At 44.3% G+C, this 27,345-nt stretch overlaps 1 protein-coding gene across 2 annotated transcripts in view; it reads right to left on the bottom strand.

Moving 5' to 3' along the window:
- Positions 1-5,946: 5,946 nt before the first annotated feature.
- Positions 5,947-27,345, bottom strand: part of RXRG (retinoid X receptor gamma) — a 44,529-nt gene continuing 23,130 nt past the window's right edge. For both annotated transcript variants that reach the window (XM_003893488.5, XM_009192868.4), the window contains 8 exons: positions 24,846-24,990; positions 21,894-22,073; positions 15,793-15,953; positions 15,546-15,675; positions 14,404-14,536; positions 13,101-13,192; positions 11,681-11,786; positions 5,947-6,240 (listed from right to left, as the gene is read on the bottom strand). In XM_003893488.5, the coding sequence (XP_003893537.1) occupies positions 6,093-6,240; positions 11,681-11,786; positions 13,101-13,192; positions 14,404-14,536; positions 15,546-15,675; positions 15,793-15,953; positions 21,894-22,073; positions 24,846-24,990 (1,095 nt within the window). In that variant the 3' untranslated portion in view covers positions 5,947-6,092. The remainder of the gene's footprint in view (positions 6,241-11,680; positions 11,787-13,100; positions 13,193-14,403; positions 14,537-15,545; positions 15,676-15,792; positions 15,954-21,893; positions 22,074-24,845; positions 24,991-27,345) is intronic.

Below are 27,345 nucleotides of genomic sequence, written 5' to 3'. Positions count from 1 at the left end.
AATGGCGGCTTTGGGCTGGGCACTCCATTCAGAGATGTTGTGTGTATGCAGTTGAATCAGACATGATCTCCTGCTCTCAAGGAGTTTACAAATAAAGTTGATAGCATATACAACCAGTCAATAATGCAACGTGCAGTGCTGAATGGGTTACTAATGGAGACACAGAATAATGATAATGTTACAAAGATGGAGAGATCAGGAAGAGCTTCACATAGATGTGGCCTTTGAACTGGTCTTAACGGATGAGTAGGACTTGGGTAGATACAGCTGGTGAAGGAGTCATGCCAGGCAGAGAGGAATGTCTGAGCAAAGACATAGACTGCAGGTCATTTGAGAAATAGCTAAATCAGCTGGAGGTGTGTGTGATGTACAGAAGGAGAGAGCTGGGAACTTTTTCTTTGGGGCCTAGCCATGGACAGCCTTGATTGCCCTGATAAAAAGCTGGGGCTTATCTCAGAGGCAGAACTAAATCATAACAACTGATATTGGACAGATGGGCTCAGACAAGCCATCTAGGCTATTCCGGGGCAGAAGTGAAAATGATGTTGCTAAGTCTGAGATACTGGTAACCAAAGAAGGCAAAGTCAAGCTGATGCATGCCTGGGGCCTGGGTTTTTACTAGTGCAACTGGTATTGCAAAGCCTCTACAGTCAATGAAATCAAACAGAAAAACTTTATTATTTTCCAGCCAGACTTCAAACCAACTCTGTGTCATTCCCACTCCTTGCCTATTAACAGTACTTCAGGCAAAGCCCAGAATATCTCACTTCAGTAGTTACAAAGTCTGGTCTAACCCAAACTTGGTGGTCAATTCTTCTCTCTGCCCCTACCTTCTTCCCCCTCCTTCTTTTTTTGGGTCTTCCTGCTCTCTCTACCAGGGAATTGGGCCCTGGAGGAAAGATGAGAAAAGAGAGAAGTGCTCTTAAGTGCGTGGCGCCGTTGATGCCTTCCATGTGGCAAGTACCAACAGGTGGCTCTTCTTAGTGCACATAGTGAGCTTTTGGGAGGCCCCATGGGGAACTCTGCACTGCGAAGTAACAAGTATGGGCAACGAATGCTCTGCTTGACCCCTTAGTTCCTGCCCACAGGAACTAAGTTCAACCCACAGCCTCCTACTGCAGGAGTCCCCTTGCCTTGAGAGGCCACTCTCTTGGCTTGGTACCTTCAGGATATTCTAAACACAACTTTTTTTCAGGGAATTCAGTTGGCCCACAGAAAATACCACACCCTGGACAAACGAAGTACAGGGAGGGGGGCGGTGGGATACAGTGTTCTCCCTTTCCTTCCCCACTTACACCCTCACAATGGGCCCCTGTCCTCAGAGGTCTCTATCAAGAAGAGACATCCATCTCAATGCTCAAGGTAGCTCAGGTCCCTCCCAGCTCTCCCTCCCCACCCTCTGTGGCAAGGTGGGGCAGTGAGTTTCTGCTGCTAGCAAGCATCAGCCAGAATGCCATGTGCCAGCCTCCCCATTGTGTAGGTGCCCATGCCCACTCAATGAGTTGCTCTTTTCTGCCCCCTTCATTTGCCACGGGAATGGGGATCCCTCCCTCTCGCTGTATACCCTGAAGGGATAGGGTAAAGCCATGACTCTACTCCCCAAACATTCCTTATTCTAAGGACTTCTATCCTTAAATTCCAATCTTCAGCTGAAGAATATCAGCTCAAGAAGAGGAATAAGTCACAGAACCAGCTCATCTACCTTCATAAGTCCTTAAGATATGAGGGGACCTCATGGCCCCACCTTGGGGCTTTAGCCAAAATACCAAAACAACAGGAAAGTACTGTTTGGTATTTTATTCCATTAGTGACACTTTATAGCAGAGTTTCACAATCTCAGTACTTTTGACATTTTGGGCCAGATGATTCTTTGCTGTGGGGCCATCCTGTGCATTATAGATGTTTAGCAGCATCCCCAGCCTCCATCCAACGGAACTCCCCTTGTCATGACCGTCAAAAGTGTCTTCAGATATTGCCAAATGTCCCTGGTGACACTGCTTTTCTTTTTTTTTTTTTGAGACCAAGTTTTACTCTTGTCACCCAGGCCGTAGTGCAATGGCGTGATCTCGGCTCACTGTAACCTCTGCCTCCCAGGTTCAACTGATTCTCCTGCCTCAGCCTCCCAAGTAGCTGGGATTACTGGCACCTGCCACCATGGTAGAGATGGGGTTTCACCATGTTGGCCAGGTTGGTCTCAAACTCCTGACCTCAGGTGATCCACCCACCTCTGCCTCCCAAAGTGCTGGGATTACAGGCATAAGCCATCGTGCCTGGCCTGAGACTGCTTAATAGACTAAAGGAAGTCATTGAAAGTTTTTGAACAAGAAAGCAGCATAAAATTATAAACAAGTATTTGGTTGATTTCACTAAACGTTAGGAAAAGAAATGGCCAAGGCCAAGAAATACTGTGCAAATGACATCTTTTTCACAGTCTTTAATAGTGTACAAAGTGCTGTCATTAAATTATCTCACTTGACTTTCACACCAACCATGTGGGGAAGGGCAGGCCCACACTGCATGGGTGAGTTGTCAGCATGGGGGATGGGGGCTAAGGTGTGGAGAGCTCTCAGGTTAGGTAGGGTGTGGAGAAGGAGTTAGGTGTAGGGTGGGGCTTTTCCGTGAAGTCTGGACTTTCTTTCCAGAGCAGGAATCCCGTAGAAGATATTTGGATGAATAATAATAATGGTTTACTAAAATTAATTGAGAGCTCACCACGTGCTGAACATAGCCCTGTGTATGGTTCATAGATTATCTCATCTGCTTCTCTCAACAGGCCCCTGTGGATAGGTACTATTATTTTTCACAGTTTACAAAGTAGAAAACTAAGGTCTAAAAGATTAAATCGCTTTCCCAGGGTTACTCAGTGATCAGATGGGATTTTAATTGAGGCCGGCTGGGCCGACTCTGAGCCTGTGTTTGTAACCATGGCCCCTTCCTGCATGCATTTCCTCCAATCTGACTCATAGGCAGGCTCCACAGTCACCAGCATCCTGCACTCGCTTGGTGCCTGCAGCTCACACCAGCTTTCCTGTTATCAGCATTGTTTATTAGGAAAATGGGGTGGTTCATTTCCATTTGCCTGCTGAAGATGTGACCTAGAATAAAAGTGTTAAACCAAAACTAGAAACTAGAAATCTTTGATCCCTCTTACAGTATAGTATATTGGATGATCCAAGCCAGGCTGTGGGATAGAATGTTCTGGCAATTTCCTTGAAACTCCAAGATTATGTTTTAATTGCAATCTCACTCTTCAGCAGAAAATAAATTAACATTTTTGCCCATCTTCCATGCCAGTCACAGCACTAAGAGCATTAGCTTATGGCATCCTCACAAGAATCCCATTTTACAGATTCGGTGATTGAGGCTCAGCGAGGTTTAAGTCCATCATGAATGACAAAGTCAGGACTCAGAATCCAAGTATGTCTTACGTATGTGCTCTTACACTAGGCTTTATGCATCTTTCATCTTGTTATCCTTATAAGGTGGGTATTATCATCTGACCTTTACAAATAGAGAAGGAAATAAGAGGCAGAGAAGGTAAGTAACTTTCCCTAAATCCAAGACTACTGCTGGCACAGCCAGGAGTCAGGCTCTGGCTGCCTAAGCCCAGAGTGACAGGCTTTTCACCCCGGAGCTGTGAGCTCAGGCTCTATGAGAACTTGTGAAAAACAAGGCTTCATCCCTCTGTTTTAAGTCAGACTACATAAGTACAGGGTGTGGGACACCAAAAACATTCGTCAGCCTTGACCGTGCTGTCCCCTCACACAGCTGATTCCACTTGTAGGTGAGGCATGTGGAATGAGGAAAGCTCTTGCTCTTCGGAGATGTGGGGCCCTGGAAACTTATCATGGCTTCTGTGGAGCCAGGCCTTCAGGAAGGTGAACCTCAATCCGGGTGGGGCTGAACATCCACTCAGTTGCTCTTGCTAGGGTATAAGGAGGACCTGCTCAGGAAGGAGGTGGCCTTTGAGACCCTGAATCTGATAGGACCAGCCCGTGCAACAAAGACAGCCCAGCTCCTGCAGAGCTTCTGTTCGGGCTCAGTGAGGCTCCCTAGCAGCAGTTCGGGAGACACCGCACCTGATGGATGTGCAGCACCCTGCTGGGCCCTGACCAGTCTGTTTTGCTGCAGGCAAAAGTTAGGGTTGGCTGGAAAAGGGATCAAAGATTGGAATGGGGCTGGAAGCGGTGGCTCATGCCTGTAATCTCAGCACTTTGGGAGGCCAACGCGGGTGGAGGACTTGAGGTCAGGAGTTTGAGACCAGCCTGGCCAGACATGGCGAAATCCTGTCTCTACTAGAAACAAAACACTTAGCCGGGCAGGGTGGCACACACCTGTAGTCCCAGCTACTTGGGAGGCTGCAGCAGGAGAATGGCTCAGACCTGGGAGGTAGAGGTTACAGTGAGCCAGGATTGCACCCTGCAGTCCAGCCTGGGTGACAGAGCAAAAGTCCGTCTCAAACAAACAAACAAACAAAAGAAAAGGAATGGGACTCAAGTGACCCCCGGTGGTTGGGGGGGCAGTGAATTTTCCTGGAAGGCCCTTGTTACCTTAAGGCAGTTGAATGTATCTGGTGAATTATGCTGGCAGAGGGAGGAGATCAAGCAGGCTACAATTAAATTTTAACACCCACTGCCAACTATTTTCATCATAGTTCACAGTAAATGCAGATACACAAGTTAAGGGAAAGAACAGCAGAATTAAGATTTACGTTCCATTGTTTAATGTCCAACGCTGACAGATCCCTAAATTTTTCTTAGTCATAAAGCAATGTTAGTTTTTTCACAGTTGTACTGAGGGATGTATTTGGACTGGAGAGTTAACCATGGGGGTTTTGAGGGGACAAGTTATTGATGGGGAATGAGACAAATGTCATCCACATTGTCTTTTAGGGGATTCTTTCTAGTTGTGTGGAACCCAATTCAACAACACAGATTACTTTGTGCTTTGTACACCAGGCCCTGGGTCAGGTTCTGGTGGTATGGAAAAGGTGAAGCAGGACTGCCATGTGCAGCTGTTCAGGCTGCACATTTACATTTACAACCCTAGGGGGTACCACGTAATTCATAGCATACATCGATTTGTGTATCTGTTAAGCCCTATTCCTGCAGATGGCAGGAATGTGAGTTAAAGACAGTGAGCTATATGGGCTATGTGTGGTGTCAGACACAGTCTGTACCTTCAAGGAGCTCATTGTCCAGCCAACGGTTGGGATTTTAAAACTATGTAAATCTGGACATCCTAGACTAGAAGGTGGGAGAGCTTTTCTCTTTCCCCTTTAAGAACAGGCTGCACAGGGTTAGATAAGATTGGAAAACAAACTTGGTGTACTCTAGTCTTTTGACTATTGTTGGTAGCTCATGATATAACAGACAAACCTATTCCTTTGTTACCACCTCCCACCAACTCCCAGAACCTCAGATCTTCCACCAACTCCCAGGACAAAGAACATCTCTCCTTTGGCCTTATACTAAATTGCCTCCATTTAGAATAAGTCTCTTTCTGTGCATTATTATTAGGAGAAAAACAAAAACAAACAAACAAAAAAACAAGTTAATTTTGAAAGACAGCATCTCTTCCCAGTCTCCCCAGAATGTGCCCCCGGGCAAAGCTTGCTGTGCAGCAAAGCCCAGCTTAGATTCAGGCATTATGCTCTGGGATTTATGGTCTCAGGACCCCAGCCTCTGATATCCCTTCTCCATGTCTGAGTCAACTTCCCTGTAGCACAATAACACACCCCATGCTCCGGCAGTGCCAATTTCACATATATCATTTTATTACTCATTTGTTTGCTTTCCAGGGCAAATGAAAAAATAATTTAAACCAATTGTATGTACAGAGGCTTGGTTAGTTTTCCCAAGAACTTCCAGTAAGTCCCACAGCCCTGTAGACAGCAAAGCATATTACCTTTAACATCTATACAAAAGTCCACCTATAAAAGTCTCATGTGTAGAAAGGTTTTCTTTATTATAAGCATCACATTTTGGGACAGGAAGGGGGTCAGGGTGGGAGGTGGAGGAAAGTGCAGGGTGGGGGTCCACACACACCTGCCCGGGGATCATCCTGGGTGGGGAGGCTGTGGCTGGTAGGGCTCAGGTGATCTGCAGCGGGGTCTCCAACATCTCCATGAGGAAGGTGTCAATGGGGGTGTCCCCGATGAGCTTGAAGAAGAAGAGGTGCTCCAGACATTTCAAGCCAATGGAGCGCAGAGCTGGGAGGCGCAGCAGCAGCTTGGCAAACCTGCAGGAAAGCCAAGAAGCATCAGGAACAGGGATGGGCATGCACTGCACACCTGCACCTGCTGGCGGGAGGCTGTCCACTTGGTCTTCTCTACCAATCTGTGATAAAAGAGCTGGAAGGGGAGACAAGGGAATCACAGAATCTCTAAGCCTAGAGAGCTTCAGAAACAGGCTAGAGGGCTCGTCAGCCTTAAAGGCAGAAGTTGTAGCACATGACCCTTCCAGAATCTTGAATTCTGTAGCCATGTCCCAGGACTGCCCTCGGCTCCCCTCACTCACGGTGGGGCAGAGGAAGAACTAGATGACTGTGTCCACTCACGTTGCCAGCCATACTGGCTCCTCACAGTCTCTGTCCCTCGGGTACCTACACAGATCTGCTAAGGCACCTAGAGCCGAGCGTGAGGCACTGAATGTGCTCAGTCCATGGCAGCTGCCACCATTAGATGAACATGTTTGAGAACCTTACTCTAGCCATCATGCCATCAATTTGTTTCAGTTTCCAGCCCCCACAAAAAGTCTTTTTAAGAATGGGGTCTCACCATGTTGCTCAGGCTGGACCTGAGTACCTAGGTTCAAGCAGTCCTCTCGCCTCAGCCTCCTAAGTAGGTGAGACTACCGGCACATGCCTTGGGGTCCACAGTCACCAAATTGTTGTTGCCAATTTGTAACCAATTGTTACCAATTTTTTTTTTTTTTTTTGAGACGGAGTTTCACTCTTGTTGCCCAGGCTGGAGTGCAACGGCCCAGTCTCAGCTCACTGCAACCTCTGCCTCCCAGGTTCAAGCAATTCTCCTGCCTCAGCCTCCCGAGTAGCTGCGAATACAGGCTCCCGCCACAATACCTGGCTAAATTTTTGTATTTTTAGTAGAGATGGGATTTTGCCATGTTGGCCAGGCTGGTCTCGAATTCCTGACCTCAGGTGATCCACGCACCTCAGCCTCCCAAAGTGCTGGGATTACAGGCGTGAGCCACTGTGCCCGGCCAATTGTTATCAATTTTTATGGTCAACTTCTTAGTCTGTACTTACCCTTAAATTAGGAAAAGAGGAGATAGAAAATCATAGTGTCTGCCCCCGAGGAGTCTATGGTCTGTTTGGGGAGAGGATACATGCACACATGCATACACACTGACCCACACATTATCACACATACTCGCACATGCTTCACACCCATGTGCCCGCACACACATCCTCACCACTCACACACATGCACACTCACACACTCTTACACTCTCACATTCCCTCACACACATGCATTCACACACACCCTCACACATACACATGCCCACTTATGTACACTTTCACATGACTTCACATGTGCATGCACACACACCTTCACACACTCTCATGCACACGCACCTTCACACACCCTCATGCACACGCACCTTCACACACTCTCATGTATATACACCTTCACACATACTTCATGTGTTTGTACACACATCCACACACTCATATGCTCTTGCACTATATTCATGCACATTACACACAATACACATACTTACACATGTGCACACACTTAATCTCACATATCTCATGCCTGTGGTCTCACATACGTACACATGCACACTCATACACACACATGGGCATGCATGCACTCACACATACACACATGCAAATACACTCCACACTCATACTCTAACATGTTCTTACAACATGCACACATGCACACACACACACCCTCACTCACTCATACACACCCTCACACACATTTTTCGATAACTGAAGACACTTGTTGTGAGGTTCACAAAAGGGAGAAAGAACAGTGTGTGAAGGAATTCATCTCCCATCTGCATGTCCTTTCGGGCACCTCTTTCTGTGACATTTTTCACTCTGTCTGTGACATTGTGCCCTCTGTGCACAATGCAATGCCAGCTCATTTTTAATGTTATTAATACTACTAGATATGAAGTCACTCTACTCACAACTTCCAATAAAAAACTCAAGGACCAAAATCACATTAGTCACTATGGCCCTAAGTCAGAGATTTCTGGTTCCAGATGAATCTTTACTGAGTGTCACAGCATCATTTCATGAAAAAGTTACAAATGAGAATTTCAATGTTCCTTGAAAATGCGTATATTTCTATACTCATGCCATATGACATTTTAAAGAAATGTAGCAATACAAGGAAAATAAAGTGGCACCATCCAAAAAAGTAGAAATTGCTTCCCTACATGGAAAAATTAAAGATCTATGCCAATGCCACACATTACTTCGATAGCCTTCAGTGGTAAAGCCCCTGAAAGCATTTGAGTGGCATCACCATTCAGGAAAGAGGTCGTTAGACAATAAGGAGTCTGAACTCCTGGCTGTGCCTCTGCCATTAAGCTTTATGGAAGTAGGCAAAGGAAACGGCTTCTCCATCAGTGCAAAGTTAGACTGGGATTAACTCTAAAATTTTTTTTTTAACTCTAAAAAGGCCAAGATTTTACAACATCCAAAATTCTAAGTATGCCATCGTACCGCCCTCTTTGTTGTGTGACCTGGATTTAGGAACGGAGATCAAATCTAATAGACGAATGTCCCAGCATTCCTTGCCCACAGGTTAGCAGCAAGGGGGATATATGCCTTTGAAGGTGCCTGCTGTGCGTGCAAGAGAGTGTGTGTGAGAGTTCTGTGACCTGACTTTTGAGCTCTGCTTTCTGATCAGAGCGAAAGCAGAACGTGGCCCCTGTGACATGCACTTCTGAGACATCTCCACAGCGTGGCAGCACTCTCCCACTGAGAAATCCGCCTCTACCTGGCTGCGCCAGGATCCCCTTCAACCAGGTTCTGCCGACCAGAGGTGACCAACCCTCAGCACACCCACATGCCTGGCCAACGACACCCCTGATATACTTGCTGAGCCAACTGTGAACACTTGATCAGGGCAGTCACCCTCAGTCCAAGCTGTGCTGGACAAACCCAGGAGACGATGCAATGGACCCATCCTCTGCTACCTCTCTGCAGTTCCAGGCTCTGCCCTAGTCCTGGCAACAAATGTTGGCCTCTCTCCCCAGTTTGTGGAGGCAGCCCAGCCCCCTACCAGCCGTCTTCCGGCAGAAGAGTCAAGTTCCAAACTTTTCAAAGTGATATGAATTAGAAACAACCCAAATGTCAATCACAGGGCAATGGCTAAATACATTAGGATATGTTCACACTGCAAAATATTACAAAACCCTTGAAAATGATAATTTGTAGTTGTCAATAATTGAATACAATTTCTAGAATGGCTAAGGGAAGAAAATAACACACAAAACTGTATAATTTCATATCTAGAAATGCATACAGGATGTATATAATACATAATAGATACATGAAGATACACACAAGATATAATAGATACATGAGGATACTGGAAAGAAATATACCAAAATATTTACAATAAGTTCTTATTATCTGCTTTTTTTTTTTTTTTTTTTTTTGATGGAGTTTCACTCTTGTCCTCCAGGCTGGAGTGCAATGGCACGATCTCGGCTCACCACAACTTCCGCCTCACCAGTTCAAGTGATTCTCCTGCCTCAACCTCCCAAGTAGCTGGGATTATAGGCGCATGCCACCACACCGGGCTAATTTTTGTATTATTAGTAGAGACGGGATTGCTACATGTTGGTCAGGCTGGTCTCGAACAACCAACCTCAGGTGATCCATCAGCCTCGGCCTACCAAAGTGCTGGGATTACAGGTGTGAGCCACTGCATATTTTTAAAAAATATTTTTCTAATGGTTTTTTTGTTTGTTTGTTTGTTTTTAACCAAAGCATGCATTGCTTTTATAATTAGGAAAAAAAGTGAGTTGGAGTTTTTTGTTGGTTTTTAAAGAAAAACAGCAAGTCATAGAGCCAATTTCAGGAAAATGATATGTATGACACGCATTATTTCTAATGCCCTGCACACAATATGTGCTCAAAAAACGGAAGATTTGATAGAAAGCATCCAGCTCAGGGCTTCAGTTAAGATGACTTGCTCAGGGCTCACACCTGACAGAGGCCAAGCTAATGCTGGCAGCCATGTCCTGACCCCTTGATCAGGGCTCTCTCAATCTCATCTATAGTGAACTGCTAGATTCACCAAAATCCAATCTTTTCTTCTCTTCCTTGGCATACAACAGGGTACATTCTCTAGCCTCCTTTGTGGCCAGCTGGGCCACGTGACTTAGAATCAGCCAATGAAAGTGAAGGAAAAGGTGAGGGTGCTCTAAGACCTAGGTCTGGCCCATATGGCCTTGCTTCTCTGCTCCTCCACCTCTTCCCGCTTCCATCATCTGGATGCAAAACACAGTATGGCTCTGGGTCATAGTGGAGACACAGGAAAAAAGGCGCCTTGGTCCCTGAGTGATGGCGTGCAAGACAACCAGCTCTCTGAACTGACTGCCCACCCAGATTTGAGAGCAAGCAATAGATGCTTGTGTTAAACTGGTGGCATCTGGTGGGTCTATTCAGCTTCATCTCACTAATAAACTAGGCCCTGCCTATTCATTGCACCAAAGGGCCAAAACCCACCTACTCGAATTCATCCACAGCCTCCAACACAAAACACAGCTCAGTCTCTTCTGGACAATTGCTAGATGTCGGCTTATGATCCAGGATAAACAGCTAAGTAGATATTAGACTTCACAGAGGAATAGAAATAATTAGTGAGCATTGGGAGCATGTAAAATTAATCCCTCAAACAAAATTAATGTCTTTAAGACAGTCTTTTCAGTTTCATTTCCAATTTCTATGAGATTTGAGGATCATATTTTCTCATTTTAACTGGCATTAGCAGAGAGGGAAAACTCTTTGGCTTAGCTGTACTTTGGAAAAAACTTTTGAGAATATCTTTTAATAACTCAGAAATACCTATACTGCTAGATGGCCTCAGAGATCTGCTAGACTGACATCCACCTTTCCAAATGAGGAGCCCAGACCCAGACCCAGCACCTTCCCAGATGCCACACACATGGCACCCTGGGGACCAGCAGCCATGCCTTCTGGCTACCAAAGCCTGTACTTCCTCCTGCATGGGGGTTTCTATGGGGGCAGACCAGAAAGCAATGCAGTCACACCTCAAACACAGGCTCTGTGAAATCACACGAACTGGGTTCACATCTCATCTCCACCATGTGCTAGCATTATGGTCTTCAGCAAGTTACTTAACATTTCTGAGGTTCTGTTTTTTGATAGAAATCGGAGATAATAATTCCCACATTTATTCATTTGTTTGCTATTCATCCTCCATTTAAAGATGTGTGCTATGTGTCAGGCACTGCTTTACCTGTGGAGGTTAGAGGAGTGAATGGTGAATAAGACAGATAAGGCCACTAGCACCATGGAATTAACATTTTTGTGGCTTTCAGCTTGTTATGAAGATTAAATAACATTTGAAAACACCTAAACAGTGCCTGCTGCACTTTAGGGGCTCAATAGTTGAAGAATGGGAGTAGTTGCTGTTGTTACTGCCATTCTGCCAGCGCTCTCTCACCTGCCTGGCTGTTCTGGATACTTTTGCTTGGTGTAGGCCTCGAGGGTGGCATAAACCTTCTCTCGCAGAGTCTCCACCTCAGAGGGGTTGGACAGGCCCTTGGCATCTAAGAGAGATGACTGAGTTAGCCTTTGATTACACACCCTCCAGCAGAGGCTGTCCCCATTCCCTCTGGCCACCCTCCCTAGAGTTACTAGAGACATCCTGGATAGGGACAAGTGTGAAATAAACAAAGCTGATCATTCGTGCCCCCTTGCTCTTCTTTCCGTGTCCAATTTACCCAAAAAACTCTTAGGGCAAAGATTTTAAACTCCATGAATAGGCAAATGTACCCACCACGGACTCTAAGGAGGAGAGCTTTATTTTATCCAGACTATTCTCGAAATATTACCTGCACACATTTACCGAGTGCCTACTATGTGCTAAGCATGGACTGAGTGATAAGATGGGGCACAAAAGCTGAATTGGCACATGCCCTGCATTGATGAACTAACTGCCTAATTCTGGAGATAAAGCCTCTGCATGAATGATTACGTAATTCTGAAGGTTCCTCTTTCTTGACCACCGCAGCGTTTGCTGGAGCTGATCGCCTCCTTCTTGAAAGACTATTTTCCCTCGAGCCTCCAGGACACCACCCTTCTGATTCTCTCCTTATCTCACTGCCTGCTCCTTCTCAGGTTCCTTTGCTGGCTCTTCCTTTTCTCCCTGACCTCTAAATGTTGGCATGCCCCAGGGCTCAGTCCCCAGCCGTCTTCTCTGCTCTGTCTTCCCAGATGATCTCACCCCAGTGTCATGGCCTTACACAGGCAGAGGCTGACAGCTCTCGGATGCACATGGCTTCTCCCATGAAGTCCAGGCTCATATGAGCAGTTGCTTCCTGGGAAGCCACTCTTGGATATCTACTACCCATCTCCTATTTTAATGTCCAAAGACAAGATCCTGATTCCTACCCACCCACTCTCAGAACTTGCTCCTCATGAAGTTTTCCCCATCTCAGTGAAGAGAACTTCATTTTTCCCATTGTTCAGGAAAACAAAACTTTAAAAAACAAAAAACAAAAAAACAGAGAGTCATATTTAACTCCTTTCTTTCTTTCTCATTCTACATTCAATCCATCGGCAAATCACAGTGGCTTTACCTAGAAATATATCTAGAATCTGACCGCTTTTTACCACCCCCTTCACTGCCACCCTGGGCCACCATCATCTTTCATCTTCCCCACTTGCCCCAGGCATGTGCCTGCCACACCCATTCAAAACATTTTTCAAGATGGCTCTAGCTGACACTGTGAGCTCTCCTGGATTCCTGGCTCTGCCGTCTCTGTCTCAGCTGAGCTGGAGGACCAACAACATGGGAGCACTGGAGGCTGACAGTGGAGAGGGGTGAACACACACATCCCCTGGGGTCCAAGGGTGGTTACCTGGGTTAAAGAGCACAATGGCTCGCAGGCACCCCAGCTCCGACTTGTCCATCTGCATGTCTTTCATTTTGGAAACCAGCTCAGTTAGAACTCTGTTAACAGGAAACAAGAGGGTAATGAGAAAACCATGAGTAACAGGCGAAGAGTCAATAAAATGAATTCAACCAAAATGTGTATATGCCCACCCTGTTGCCAGACAATGTACCAGTTACTAGGGGTACAGAAATGTAAAAGATGCAACCACTCATTGCAAGGAGATTACAGTTTAACTAAAGAAACAGACATAAAAACAAGCAGCAGCACGATGCCCAGGAATATAACTGCCATGAGCAAAGTCCAAGTGGGCTCCAAAGAGGAAGCAATGAATGCAGGGAAACAGAAAGGCATCATGGATGTCTTGGAAATTAAAAACGCAACAGGCAAAGCAAGGTAAGGGGATTGTAGGTCTAGAAAAACACAGCAGAGGGCAGCATTCAGTGAACTGGTAGAAAGGTCCGGGCACCACAAAGAGGGACGAGTCATTCCAAACACCATGTTGGGCTCTACATGGAACATGTGGGAAAGGGCAGGGAGGTAGTAGAGACAGCTCAGTGGATGTGCACATGACCAAAGAAGACCATTTACAATGGAGGTGGAAAGGGGCCACAGGGCCCTGGCATTGGACAGAGAGATTAATTTCAACTTAATTCTCCTCTTTACCAGTTCTCCATCCTCTCACTCTCAAGTCATCAACTACTCATTTTATTCAACTCCTTGTCAGATGGCTTAATTTTCTTTTAGTATCATTTAAGGCACAGAACTTCTGTCAGGGTGTCCCTGCCTGACCAAGATGGATTTGCTCCTGCTGCAGGCCTCCTTCTGAGATCATCCAGAGCCCAGCATAAACAGTCCATCTTGCCTGGCTTCTTGAGGACAGATCCTGATCCCTTTCCCATCCTTGGCCCCTAGGATAAACAGTTCACCCTCTCCACCCACAACTTACTAGCTGATGTCAAGATCTGATCTCTCCCTGGGAAACCCATTGGGAGAACAGATTCTCCTATCTGCCTGGCAACTGTGCTGGCCTCTGACTGGCTCCATCTTATTTTGATCTCAACCTTTCTTTTATTCTCTCCCTCATTCCCCAGGTTTATAGTTTCATGTGCCTAGTGGTCTCTGCATGGTCATGTGCAGCTAACTGGTCTGCCCATCCTTCCTCCCAGCACTACCCAGAGGTTCATACCCACATGAGAATTCATGTATACACACATGTGTACACACACACACATAATACACACAAATACTGGAAGCAGAAGAGAGACACCTGTCAAAGATGGAGCCAACCCCAGCACTATGGGCACTGCTCCGGTGGACATGTAAACCCGTGGCCAGAAGGATGCCGTCCTGCACGGAAACTGAGCGGTGGGAGAAAGAGGCAATCAGCAATTCATTCCACCCTGCAAGGATAAAGAGGAGGTCTTGAGGGAAAACAGACCACATTCTTTCTGTCTTTATAATCACCCAAGGCACGTACTATTATTCCACATAACACAAGCAGAATTGACAATCTAGGGAGGTTAAGAATTAGTTCAAGATGACACAGCTAATTAGTGAAGAAACAAAGGATAAGACTGGGGTCTCCTGACACGGCTCTGCACATCCCCCACTCTCTCTCAGATGCAACTCAGAATGACAGCTTGAGGACAATGATTCTATTTTTTTTAATCAGTCAACAAATGTGGATTGAACATTTAGCAGATAATGGTCACTATGTTAGCTTCTGTGGTGGATAAAGCTAATATACCTTGCAGTTTCTGCCCCCAGGACCTGACAACCTAGTTTTGTTTCTTTGGCATTGTCTAGTAACACCCAACACAGTCTGTAGCTTTCAGCTGACACTCAGTGAGTGTTCATTATCTAACAGGGATGAATGAGTGGACTGGTTCCCAATGCTCAGCCAATCTTCATGAAATTTCCCTGCTGGCTCAGTGACAAATAGGAGATATGGCATATGTCAATGGCCTGCAAGTGTCCCAGAAATAGGAGGCAAGAGAAAATACAGTACATTGAGTCTTAAAATAGGAAGATCGTGGAACCCATCTAGTATAAGCTTGAGCAGACATCTTTGGCTTCTTTATCTCACCTATGAAATGGGAATATCTCTATTTGCCAATTTCATTACAATAATGAGGCACTGCTTCAAATTATCCTCAATAAAAATGATTTAATAGTCTTTTAAAAATGTATGCAAATTATAAAGCCATGGTAAAATTTGCATGGGAAGAGAGTCCCACTCCCTCATTAACAATGCTTCATTTGGGAATGAACAACCCTGCATAGGGTTATTTCATCATCAACATGGTGCATAGCTCGGACATGTTGCAGCTCCATCAGGTTACTTTTTTTTAGGATCCCGGGAGCAATTTCAAAACTGTCCCAGGGAAAAAGGCAGCCAATATGCTTTACCTGCCCGAAGCAAAATGACCTGGTCCTCCAAGGTGAGGTCAGAGAAGTGGGGAATACGCTTGGCCCATTCAACGAGGGTGAAAAGCTGCTTGTCAGCAGCATGACATATGTTGGTAACAGGGTCATTTGTCTGAAAGAGGAACAAAGTACTGTGAGGGACAGGTCCCAGGACTCAAACACACCCCTTTCTCCCATTTCCAGTCCTACCCAAGAAATGGAGCACACATGTGTGTCTAAGAGCACATACCGAGTTCTCCATGTTCATGTCACCATAGGATTCTGTCTTTGGTTCAACAGCAAGTTCAGCTTCTAGAATCCTCTCCACAGGCATGTCTTCATGACCACTACTGGCACATTCTGCCTCACTCTCGGCTCGCTCCCGGCTCCTCTGTCTTTCTTCTTGCACAGCTGACATGCAGCAGGACATGCAGAGGTTACCATAATGCCCAGGACCACAGTGGGAAAGTTTGTTACCCACCTAAGCCTCAATTTACTCATCTATGAAAGGGGATCCTGAATTGGGGATATTGTAATGTTGACAGATGAAACAAGGAAAGCAAAGCTGTTTGCTTACACCTATGCAGAATGAGGGATTCTTTAGTGCATATTCTTTCCAATGCATTATGGTGATCACACTAAGAAGTATGCATTTTAAGCTTTAATAAACTCTAATTATATCCTCTCTTTTAATGGGCCACCCTCTCCTTGCTATCCTTGCAGATCCCCACATTCTTGCTCTACCTGCTGCCTCTATAAAATTGTGAGCATGAAATAGTTAAGTAGCAAGCACATTACTTTAAAAACTCCCTCTGTCAGATCCTATGCATCATCCTTGGCATTCACGTCCCATTAGGTCTGCCCCTAGTGCACCAGCTTGAACACAACATCACCTGATCCGACTTGTCAGGGAAGATTTTCAGGGAGCCAGCTGTGGGTATTTAGTAAGTGAAGGGGTGGAGGGATGTCACCTAGATGACATTTCAGAATCAGTGGCTGATTTTGGAGGTGGGGGAGGGTACATAGGCAAAGGTGTAGGCTGGAATTATCTCAGCCTCTCCAAAGCTTAGGGTTTTCATCAAGGTTCAGGGCAACTCTCAGAATCCTCCATGTCTATACATTAGGATGGAAAGCAGACTGCTGCCCCCTCCAATTCTATGCTCTTCATCAGGAGAAAAGTCTCTGTTGGGTTAGTTTCCATCATCTAGACGGCTGTAGTTTCCATCTTATTCACAGCAGCAATAAACAGAATTCAATATTAGAACACATTTTTTACATCCCAAGAGTCAGGAAAATTATCCTTTAAGCAGGTGACTAGCTTGAAACTCCATGACAGCTACTCCACTAGCAGCTCCTATTTCTGTTTCTCTCCCTTCCTCCCCACAGTCCACTTGCAAGAGTGCCTCCTACTCTCTGAGGAGATAACAAGCCCCAGAGGCTGCAGAATGGACTGGAACCGCGATGCTGAACATCTCGTTTGTCATGCAAGCCATATCAGTCTTTCAGGATAGGTCAGAGAAGGGTATGACTGCAAAAACACAACTTATACTCCCAAGCTTAGTGGAGCTACGCCACAAAGCTTCAAGACAAGAATGGTACTGTGTGGTTGCGAGAGAGGCAAAGAGGGTAGAAAGAAGAAAAGGAACAAGGGAAAGAGACAACAAAACGGTGAGAAAAAGAGGAAACAGAAGGGAGAGAGAACAGAGAGGAGAAAATAGGGAAAAGAAGGGCAAAAAAACATGTGCCTTAAAGTCAAAGAAACCTTTTTCACATATAACTCTACCCCTTTCCTGCTAAGTGGCATTGGCCATATGACTGAGCCTGGTAAGCCCCAATTCCCTTATCTGTGAAGCAGGGATTAACTGAGATGGTTAAGGCTGGCACTTAGTTAAGGTTGGTACTCTTCGGTAGTTAACTGAAATAATATCATAGGGATGGATGAAGCAATTATAAAAACTCAATACAAATAGTTATTTCCTCTTTGCCTTTGTGTCTTTTTACCCCCTTGGGCTCATCTCTCCATCTCCCTTTTTGGCCTCTTTCCCTCTCTCCTGTTGTTCTTCCTCTTTCTGTCTCATCCTTACTTGCTGCTCACTCTGTCAGCCTTCATTCACTGGCAATATGTAGAAACTATAATATGTATTTTTTATTATATTTGGATTTACTGGGAAATGTTGAATGCTTCTTGTATTAATTTTTTAAAGGTAGGTTATGAGCTTCTATTTGTCTTGACTTTAAAAGATGAGGGAAAGCAAACTAAGTTAAGTTTCATTCGTGGTCCTCAGTCAATGTCTTCTACAGATTTGTAACACTCGAGGAAAATAACCTTCAAGCTTCAAAGAAAATATCCTTGGTGTCAGGGCATTTGATTCTAATTCTAGTTTTGCCATTAACTGAGCAAACCCTTTGCTGTTCACTTTTCCTCTTTGTGCTTTAAATCTTCCTGTCATAAATGAGGAGTCATATATTGTTATTGGGGTGTAGCTTCTACATGTCAGACATTCTGAGCTACTATTACGACACACATCAGGGTACATCCATCCAGGGAACCCTGGATGATCAAAAATAGAACCAAACTCCTGCCTTAGGAAAGGATTTTAACCATTCATCCAACATGTGTTTATTTTGCACTCATTACAATAGCCAACATTTATGAAGCTCTTTCTCTGTGTCAGGAATTGTGCTCAACATTTTAAATAGATTAAATTTCATTTAATCCTCACAATAACCCTCTGACATATTACGAGCCACAGAGAAACTGGTAACATATCTGAGGGCATGTGGTAGGCCATGGTGGAACCAGCACATACACCCACAATGGCTCCTCCTGGGCCCATCTCTAACCTCTCAATACTGCCACCAAAGTACTGGGCTAGGTCTAGTAATAAAGACCACACAGGGCTCACAAGGATGCCAATGCTGCCCACGAACAGCCTCAAAGGTAATCCATTCTCCAGTCTTAAAACTACATGTATATGATGAGAAATCATGGAAATAGACATTCCAGAATTCCTGAGGTGGCCCACGAATCAGAGGGTCCCAGTCCTACACAGGGTCTGCCATGTGCTTGCTGTGTGAGCTTGTGCGGGTCCCTAGGCTCTCCGAACCTCTGATTTGTCCTTCAGGAAATGGACGTGTTACATTAGAGAATAGAAAATGTCCAGTCTGGCTTTAACATTATGTATCCTAAAAGGGCAATAGGTCCTGGCCCCTGGTCCCAGGCAGGTAAACTCTGTGCCCACCCCAATTCCGTCTCTTTATCTGTGTGATTTCCATGGTCTCTCTGTTATCTGCTCCAGGCTGTTATTATCCTTGTCCTCAAGAAAGTGTCCAAACAGAACCCCAAATTCTATAAATCAAGACCAGAAATGATGGCGGTGAAGGACAGGCTATCCAGTAGCCTTTGGAATGTGGCCCCTTATATAGCAAGAGGAGGAACTAATTCACCTCTTTGCCTTCTCTTTGTCAGGGTAAATGGTGCCAATCTCTTTAGAAAGTTCCCTAACAGCTCATTTCCCTCTCCTAATTTTTACTACTCAGCTTTTCACTATTCTTTGTTTCTCCACAGTCTTTTAAAAAATGCAGAAGCAAAAACTGGGTCCAATTTTCTATTAAAGTACCCAAGCCATACAAGAAGGAGTGCCCAGTCTCTTACAGTTCACATGTCCCTGTTTTCCTTCCTTTTTAAAAAACAGTTAACAAACCACATTTCCCAACATTTCACCTAGTGACCACTCGGTCCCTAACTGAGCTGGAGATATTCAGCCTGCGTTTCCAGAAATGGATTAGACTAACTCTAGAGAAATAGAAATGATGGTTTCTCTGACTGAGACCATTCACTTTCTTTTAATTCAATATCATGTGCTTGATGAAAACTTATTTTTCCAAGTCAACTGGAAACTTATCTCAAGTGTTTTAGGAGGAAAAAATGACCCTGCAGCCACTGGGCTCTTGTTAATGGGAGAAATACTTGTAGTCATTAGTTTCATTTTGATAATCATGGTGGGGGAAGCTCCAAGAAGTATCAATTCTATCTTGGTGGAAAAAAGATGTTCTTCACCGGCAGGTATTTCATATCGTATGTTCCAATCTGTAACATCATTGATCCCACTGCCACAGCAAGTATGATGTAAGCACACAGTAGGCACTCAGCTAATACTCAATGAATAAATGAATGAGTCATTTTTAGGAGCTCCTGCACTTCTAAAACTTCTGATTTCAGCATTCAGTTTAAACTGTTCATTCAACAATTTATTAAATGGCTACAGTGTATTAATTACTGGTGATAAAGCAGCGGGGGAGAAAAAATCAGACAAAGCCCCCACCTTCATGGATACAGACAGTAAACAAGATAAGTACAAGTGTTAGTGATAAGTGCTGTGTAAAAGAGACAAGGAAGGGTTGGCGGTGGCTGGTGCAATTTTAGATGGTATAGCCAGGCAAGGCTTTACCAAGAAAGTGAGAATTGAGTAAAGATCCAAAGGATGAGAAGAAGTGAGCCATGCAGATACTTGAAAAAAAAAAATCATTCTAGGCAGACAGCAAGTGCAAAGGCCCTGAGGTGGGCACATCTCTGGAATATTTGAGGACCACCAAAAAGACCAGGATAGCTGAGGCTGGGAGACAACAAGACATCCAGACCATGTACAACCTTAAGTCGTGACAGAGATTTTTGCCTTTTTGTCTGGGTGAGAAGGAAAGACACTGGAGGATTTTGGTGAAGGAATACCTTGACCCAATCTACTTGTTCAAAGCCTCGCTCTGGTTACTGTGCTAAGAAGAGACTGTAGAAGGTGGAAAGAGGGAGATGTCTTAGGATGCTATGTAGATCACTGCAAAAGATATGGGTAGCTTGGATTGAGGGTTTAGTGGTAAAAGTAGTGAGACATGGAAAGATTCTGGACATATTTTGAGGAAGAGACAAGATTTCCTCACCCACTACATGTGGTGTGTGAAAAAAAGAGGGGAGTCCATGGTTTTTGTTCTGAGCAACTGGAAAATAAGTGGCCATTTCCTGAAAGGGGAAGACTGTGAGGAACAGGCTGGGGTGTGAGGCAGATTATCAGGAGCTGAGATTTGGGTCTCTCACTTTTGAGGTTGCCGTTAGATGTCACGGCGAGGGCTGTCCTCAGTTCCTTCACAACCTGGTAGGGAAGGAGACACAGACTAGCACCGATCTGAGAGTCAGAGACCTGGGGTCAATTCGTTGCCTGCCTTTGGCACCTCAGAAAACTCCGTTCACCTCTCTGAGCCTGTTTTCTCATCTGGCGGATGGTTACAGTTGATTAGGTCACCCTGTAAGGCCACCTCTAGCATTTTGACATGTTAAGATTCCAATAATTTGTTTGCTTGTGGGTGACATTCATTTTAGCAGGACACAAAGAACCCCTCTTCACTGACCCTTTCAGTAAGATGCCATCTCCTCACAGAAAAGAAGTTCCTCCAGAATGAGCAGCATGCTGGGCCTGACTGACTGAACTCCTTGTTCTTATTTCCTAAAGAGAGGCGGGACCTTCTTACGCTAAAATCTATTAAATTCACCACTATCCCCATGTCCCTGCTTGAGCTCGCTAGTTAATTAACTGCCCACTTCAATTTATCTGTGCTACTTAATGGAAACACTTTTCCATCTACTAATGGAACAGAAAGCACCTTCTGAGGTTTTTTCTCTGATACTAGAATACCCAGCTAAACCACACTAAAAATTAAAAGATGTGATGTTTTCAACACACAACGGTGGTCTCTCTGAATGGGAAGGCCAGGCCTCTCAAACCTGTGTAATGCCAGTAATGCCAAAAGATGATGGAATATACCAATATCAAAGAATTGATAGAAGACCCGGGTAAAAAAAGCTCCGTGAGTGAAATCAAACCTGCCGTTTTCCCTAGAGAGAGACCTAGGATTAAGGGAGAAAAGTCACCTCCACCCTGAAGGTCAGTCTGACGATCCATCGGTAGAACAGAGCATGAGGACCCTGAAACCTTGGCTCTGAGACTTGCTGCCTGGTTATTGGAAGATAAAAGGAGATGGTCCAGTTTGGGGATCACCATCTGGGCTCCAGAAGAGGATGGATAAAGTGGAGGAGGAAGACGCCTCTTGCCCTCTCTTCTCTGGAGAGACACATCTCCCAGGACAAGGCACATTCAATTGCAATACACGAGAAGTCATGGTACCCAAAGTTATCCTAACCCCCAATCAGACTTCTCTTGAGAGCCCTGTGGGGAAGAAGTTTGAAGGGGAAATTAGGATGACTTTGGGCACCATGACTTCTCGTGTATTACGGTTGAATGTCCCCTTGCCCTAGGAAATGCCCCTCTCCAGAGACGAGTATTAGAATTGAATGTGTCTCACCTTCCCTCTTCATGCCCATGACAAGGCACTTCTGATAGCGACAGTACTGGCAGCGGTTGCGCTGGCGCTTGTCAATGAGGCAGTCTTTATTATCCCGACACGTGTAGATGAGATCCTTCCTTATCGTCCTCTTGAAGAACCCTTTGCAGCCTTCACAACTGTACACCCCATAGTGCTTTCCTGGTTACAAGAAAAGAACATTCCATAGATTGTTCTTGTGTTTATTTGGATCTTTCATTCAAAAGAACCTCTTGGTTCTTCCCCAGAGAAACAGGCACATCACTTGGGCACTGGGACAGAAAGCAAATAATAACTAGCAGAGAATGCAGGCTTAATCACAGGAACTAAACTCAGACAGAGCAAATACACCTTTCCTTGTCTCTTTCCTCTGCATTGCTAATTCCAGATAGAATTATTAGAAAATTCCTAAAGCTAAGGCTTTCTTTACATTTATTTTATGAAGGTAACTCTTGGGTTTAGTTAAGCAAATGTTCTGCTTCCATTTGAAATATTAGTGTAAATAATAAATAAAAATATATATGCTTGTCACATATTACCTAGCAGGAAAAGAATCCCAGCTTAACTAATATTTCCTATAATTGAGACCCAAGTTCTTAGGAAACTCATTTAAATTTATTATCCTTTACCATAAACTATGAACAGAATTCTGAGTTATGAATTTTTAAGTGCTATTGCCTGTTGAGGAAATTAATTGCTATTTGATCTTTATTTCATCATGTGACAACCAAGCTATGACATAAAGATCTGATAGAAGCTGATTTTGCAGCCAGGCATGGTGGCTCATGCCTGTAATCCCAGCACTTTGGGAGGCCGAGACGGGCAGATCACTTGAGGTCAGGAGTTTTGAGACCAGCCTGGCTAACATGGTAAAACCTCGTCTCTATCCAAAAAAAAAATATTTTTTATATGTGTGTGTGTGTGTATGTATGTGTGTATATACGTATATATACACATATATATATATACACACATATATATATACACACACACATACACACACATATATATATACACACAAAAATTAGCCTGGCATGGTGGCGCATGCCTGTGGTCTCAGCTACTCCAGAGGCTGAGGTATGAGAATCACTTCAACCCGGGAGGCAGAGGTTACAGTGAGCCAAGATCATGCCCCTGCACTCCAGCCTGAGTGACAGCGCGAGACCCTGTCTCCAAAAAAAAAAAAAAAAAAAGATGATTTTGCTTAATCCAGACTAATTTGTTGCGTATTTTACTGCCCTTATTACCCACTCCACACATGCGGTTTTCAATTACCCCAAGCAGGGACAGCTAATTTGTGTCAGGAGGGCCACCAAGCCCATCCTCACACAGGCATCATGAATCAATCACAATCCTTTTTCTAGGTAAAAGTCTTCTCAATACTATGCACCAGGCATTATGCTTGATTGATTGAAATTACGGAACTTCAAAAATATAAGGAAACAAATCATTCAAAACATATTTATGTCTGATTCTTGAATGTAATGTGATGTCACTGAGCTGCAGAAGTGACATGACTTTCTAATTCTGTTTTACTTAGGTTTCCAGCACCTCAGGAGCTTACAGTTCAGAGGAAGCCACTCTAAGATGAAATGATGGTTAGAGATAGCCTGCCTGAAGAAAAGCCAATCTGTGCCTCATTAGTTGACCATACTACAGGCTGGCTTTTCACAATGCTGAACTCACAGCAATGATAAATACGGGATTTTATCTTGGGCCCAGAAAACCCAGTGCTCTCAGCTCTGAAATATTTGTCTTAGAGAAATATGGGACCAATTTTTCAACTGTGTGACATAGTCACTCCCATGGCTTTTCAATATTTAAATGAACCTCATAGACTTTCAACTAGAATAAGCATAGCAGAGTAAATACTCTGTTGGACTGTGGCTGGTATGCTGTTATGGCAATGGCCAAGTCTGCATGATTTGGGAAGTATTTTCTGAGAGCAAGAAAACATCAGTCATTCAGCTAGGTAAGTTCTAGGTGCCTGGAACTTCCAACGGAGTGACATTCTGTAGTGACTTTGGTGACATTAAAAGGATAAGGAAATATTCAGTTAGCCATCATGGACAGCTATAGAAAAGAAAATAACCTCCTCCTCTTATTATTCTTCAAATAATCAAATCAGAGATTCAGATGTGTTCAAAATTGGTGGGGAGGGAAATATGGAGCAGGAAGAATGGAGAGGAAAGAAGCAAGGAAAGAAATAACTGAGAAAAGGAGAAGAGAATCAAAGATAAGTTGGTGAAAACACATTTATTCCTGCCTATAAAAACATATTGAAAACCTAGAATGTTATAGCAGGAGATATGCTAAAATATTAAAGGGTTTATCTTTCTTGGGGACATTATGGGTAATTTTTTTACTTTTTCTTTAGAGTTTTCTAGTTTGTTCAAATCCTCTACATTAGGACATTATTTTTACAATTGCTTATTTGGGAGGGATTTTTCTGAATACTTTTTTTTTTTTTTTTTTTTTCAGACGAGGTCTCATTCTGTGGCCCAGGCTGGAGTAGCGTGATCACGGCTCACTGCAGGCTTGACTTCCCAGGCTCAAGCCATCCTCCCACCTCAGCCTCCCAAGTAGCTGGGACTACACCAAAGCACTGGGATTATAGGTGTGAGCCGCCACACCCGGCAGAAATACTTGATAATCACAACAGCTTCTGTCGCGCAGATACATGTGTAATAGTGTGACTCTAGAGAAGCGTTTCTGAAATGCTTCCTGTCAATCTCATCCTCAAAAACTAAAGCCATACTTTAAATTCATCAGAACGGCAACCTATGAACCCAGTGACAGAAATGTACAGGCGGGTCCCCAGTTAGCCCATCCTAAAGGGCCATTTTCCTTTCATTGGGTACAAAGTATCCAGGCAGGCAGTGAGCAACCCCTTTTCTGTGGCACTTTTCGGGGGCTGTCTGCTTCTGCATGTACCTGAGGATCTGTCTCCACAGATGGCACAGATGTGTTTAACCAGAGATCCGGGGCTGGTGGATGGGTAGTTCATGTTTCCAATCCCGGGAAGCCCTGGTAAGGGCTTGATGTCCTCTGAACTGCTGACGCTGTTGACCACATTTAGCTGCAAGAGAAAAAAATACTGTAAAGCACAGAGCCAGAGTAAACTCAATCCCCAAGGCCTAAGGCAACGAGGGCACACTCAAGAAAAAACAAGTTCTATTTCAAGAAACAGTTTCCAAGTACAGAGTATTTGAAACTGGCTATCTGTGAGATGAACTTAAGGGAGGGGTAAAAGTGCCATAGGAGGAACAAAATTATTTCTAGAAGCCAAAACCTAAACCAAAAATCACAACACATCTCCATTAGAGTCTCTCTGCTTTCATTCATTTTACTTATATGTTTTATTTGAGCTACAAATCCATGCCAAATTACACACCCAGGACAATGTCAACTGTGTATTTTTAAATTTTTATCAACTATTGACTGCCTATTCAGCCATGCTGCAAGAGGAGCTATGGCCCTCAGGCTAAAGACTCACACTCTAAGAGAGCCAAGCAAAAGAACGCAAATTCATTCATTAGTCAATCAACAGACATTCCCTGGGCACTCAGCATGCCAGACACTGTGCCAGGCTCTGGAGTACAAAGGCAAAGAAAAATACACACCCAGAAGGAGTTCACAGTAAAATGAAAAAGGACATGTGTAGTGGTCATCTCTGCAAGCACACTGAAGATGCTAACTCAAATACATCCCTTATTTTAAGTGAATATCAGTTCCCCACCACCATCCCTGTAGCTCCCAGTGTTCTTGGGAAGATTCCTAAGAAACTGCAGCTAAGTGTCTTGTATTCACCAAAGAAAGCAAGTTGAATAAATTTGAGCCAGTCATCCCATCAGTGATAGAAACCCAGAAGGTATATCTCTCATTCCTCAAAAATGTACAATGTTATCAAGGAGTCAGAACATGCACCAAAAAAATAAGAACACTTACAAGCAAGTCCAAATGAAGGTGGCGCAGGATATGCATGTGTGTAAGTGTCCAATAGAGGTAAACGTTTAGGGGTTAGGAACCACTGACTTTCCATAGTTTGTCTGAATTTTGAATCATATTGCCTAACCAGAGTGACAATAATTCTCAAACTGAATCAAAGTACGATTTTCCTCTCTATTCAAGGCCTTTGGGACAGAAAAAAGGTTCAATAAAACAGAAACTACAATAGAGCCTAAGCTAGGTTCCTTCTAAATTCACTAGCTTTTTCAATTCACCAAGCAAATATTTAGTGAGCGCAGGAGGCAAACAGAGGCTCTCAGTTAACGTTATGAGGGATACAAAAAATAAAAGACACAGCCTTTGGTGCTTTGTTTTAAAATCAACATCACTATTAATTTTTTAAACTTAATTTGCACAATAAATGACAACACATAAGTGATAGAAGAATTCTCTCTCTTCTTGCACCGCCCCTTTTTTTATACAAGGCTATGAGAAGATATGTGGAGCTTGTAACCAGCATTTTGCTTTGTTTTCATGTAGCACACTTGTTTTCAATCCTGGGGGCTTTGGGAAAAAAAGTGGAGGTTCTCAATCCTGGGGGCTTTGAAAAAAACATGGACCCCATGTCTTGAGATTCTGATTCCATGAGTCTGAGAGGTAGGGCCTTGCCTCTGGCATTTCTTTCTTTCTTTTCTTTTCTTTTTTTTTTTTTTCTTTTTCCTTTTTTTGAGACGGAGTTTCACTCTGTTGCCCAGGCTGGAGTGCAGTGGCGCCATCTCGGCTCACTGCAAACTCCACCTCCCTGGTTCAAGCAATTCCTCTGCCTCAGCCTCCCAAGTAGCTGGGATTACAGGTGCGTGCCACCACACTTGGCTAATTTTTTTTGTATTTTTAGTAGAGACAGGGTTTCACCATGTTGGCCAGACTGGTCTCGAACTCCTGACCTCAGGCAATCTGCCCGCCTTGGCCTCCCAAATTGCTGGGATTACAGGGGAGAGCCACCACACCTGGCCGGCTCTGGCATTTCTTAATTTCACCAGATGACATTAATGTGCATCCAGGGTTAAGAATCACTGCTGTAGCATGACTTCTAGGCAATAACTTTCCTCAAGTGCCTCAAAGAAACAGAGATTAGCACTTGGATCTGACTCATGAAATGGAAGAACTTTAGGTCAGATGAGCCCACAGAGGGAGCCCTCTAGCTGACCATGGCTCTGTCCCCAAGTCCTCAGATGGACAAGAAAAGTCATGGGAATAAGGAAGATCTATCACCTGAGGCTCAAGGGGACCTCACCCTTCCTTCTCCTCCTACCCCCAACTCCAGCAGGGCCAGTTCCATAACCATCAGCCTACAGCAACCACAGAGCGTAATGATTGCCATTGCTACCATCAGTGGAAAGCTTGCTCACTGCTGATTATGTTAATCCTCACAACAACCCTAAGAGGTCTTCCTATTTACAGATAAGCACATGAGCCTTAAAGTGGG

This window comes from Papio anubis, chromosome 1, assembly GCF_008728515.1.
Source record: "Papio anubis isolate 15944 chromosome 1, Panubis1.0, whole genome shotgun sequence".
Classification (NCBI taxonomy): Eukaryota; Metazoa; Chordata; class Mammalia; order Primates; family Cercopithecidae; genus Papio; species Papio anubis.
The sequence above is the reverse complement of the archived record's forward strand: the minus strand, read 5'-3'. Positions and strand labels throughout refer to the sequence as shown.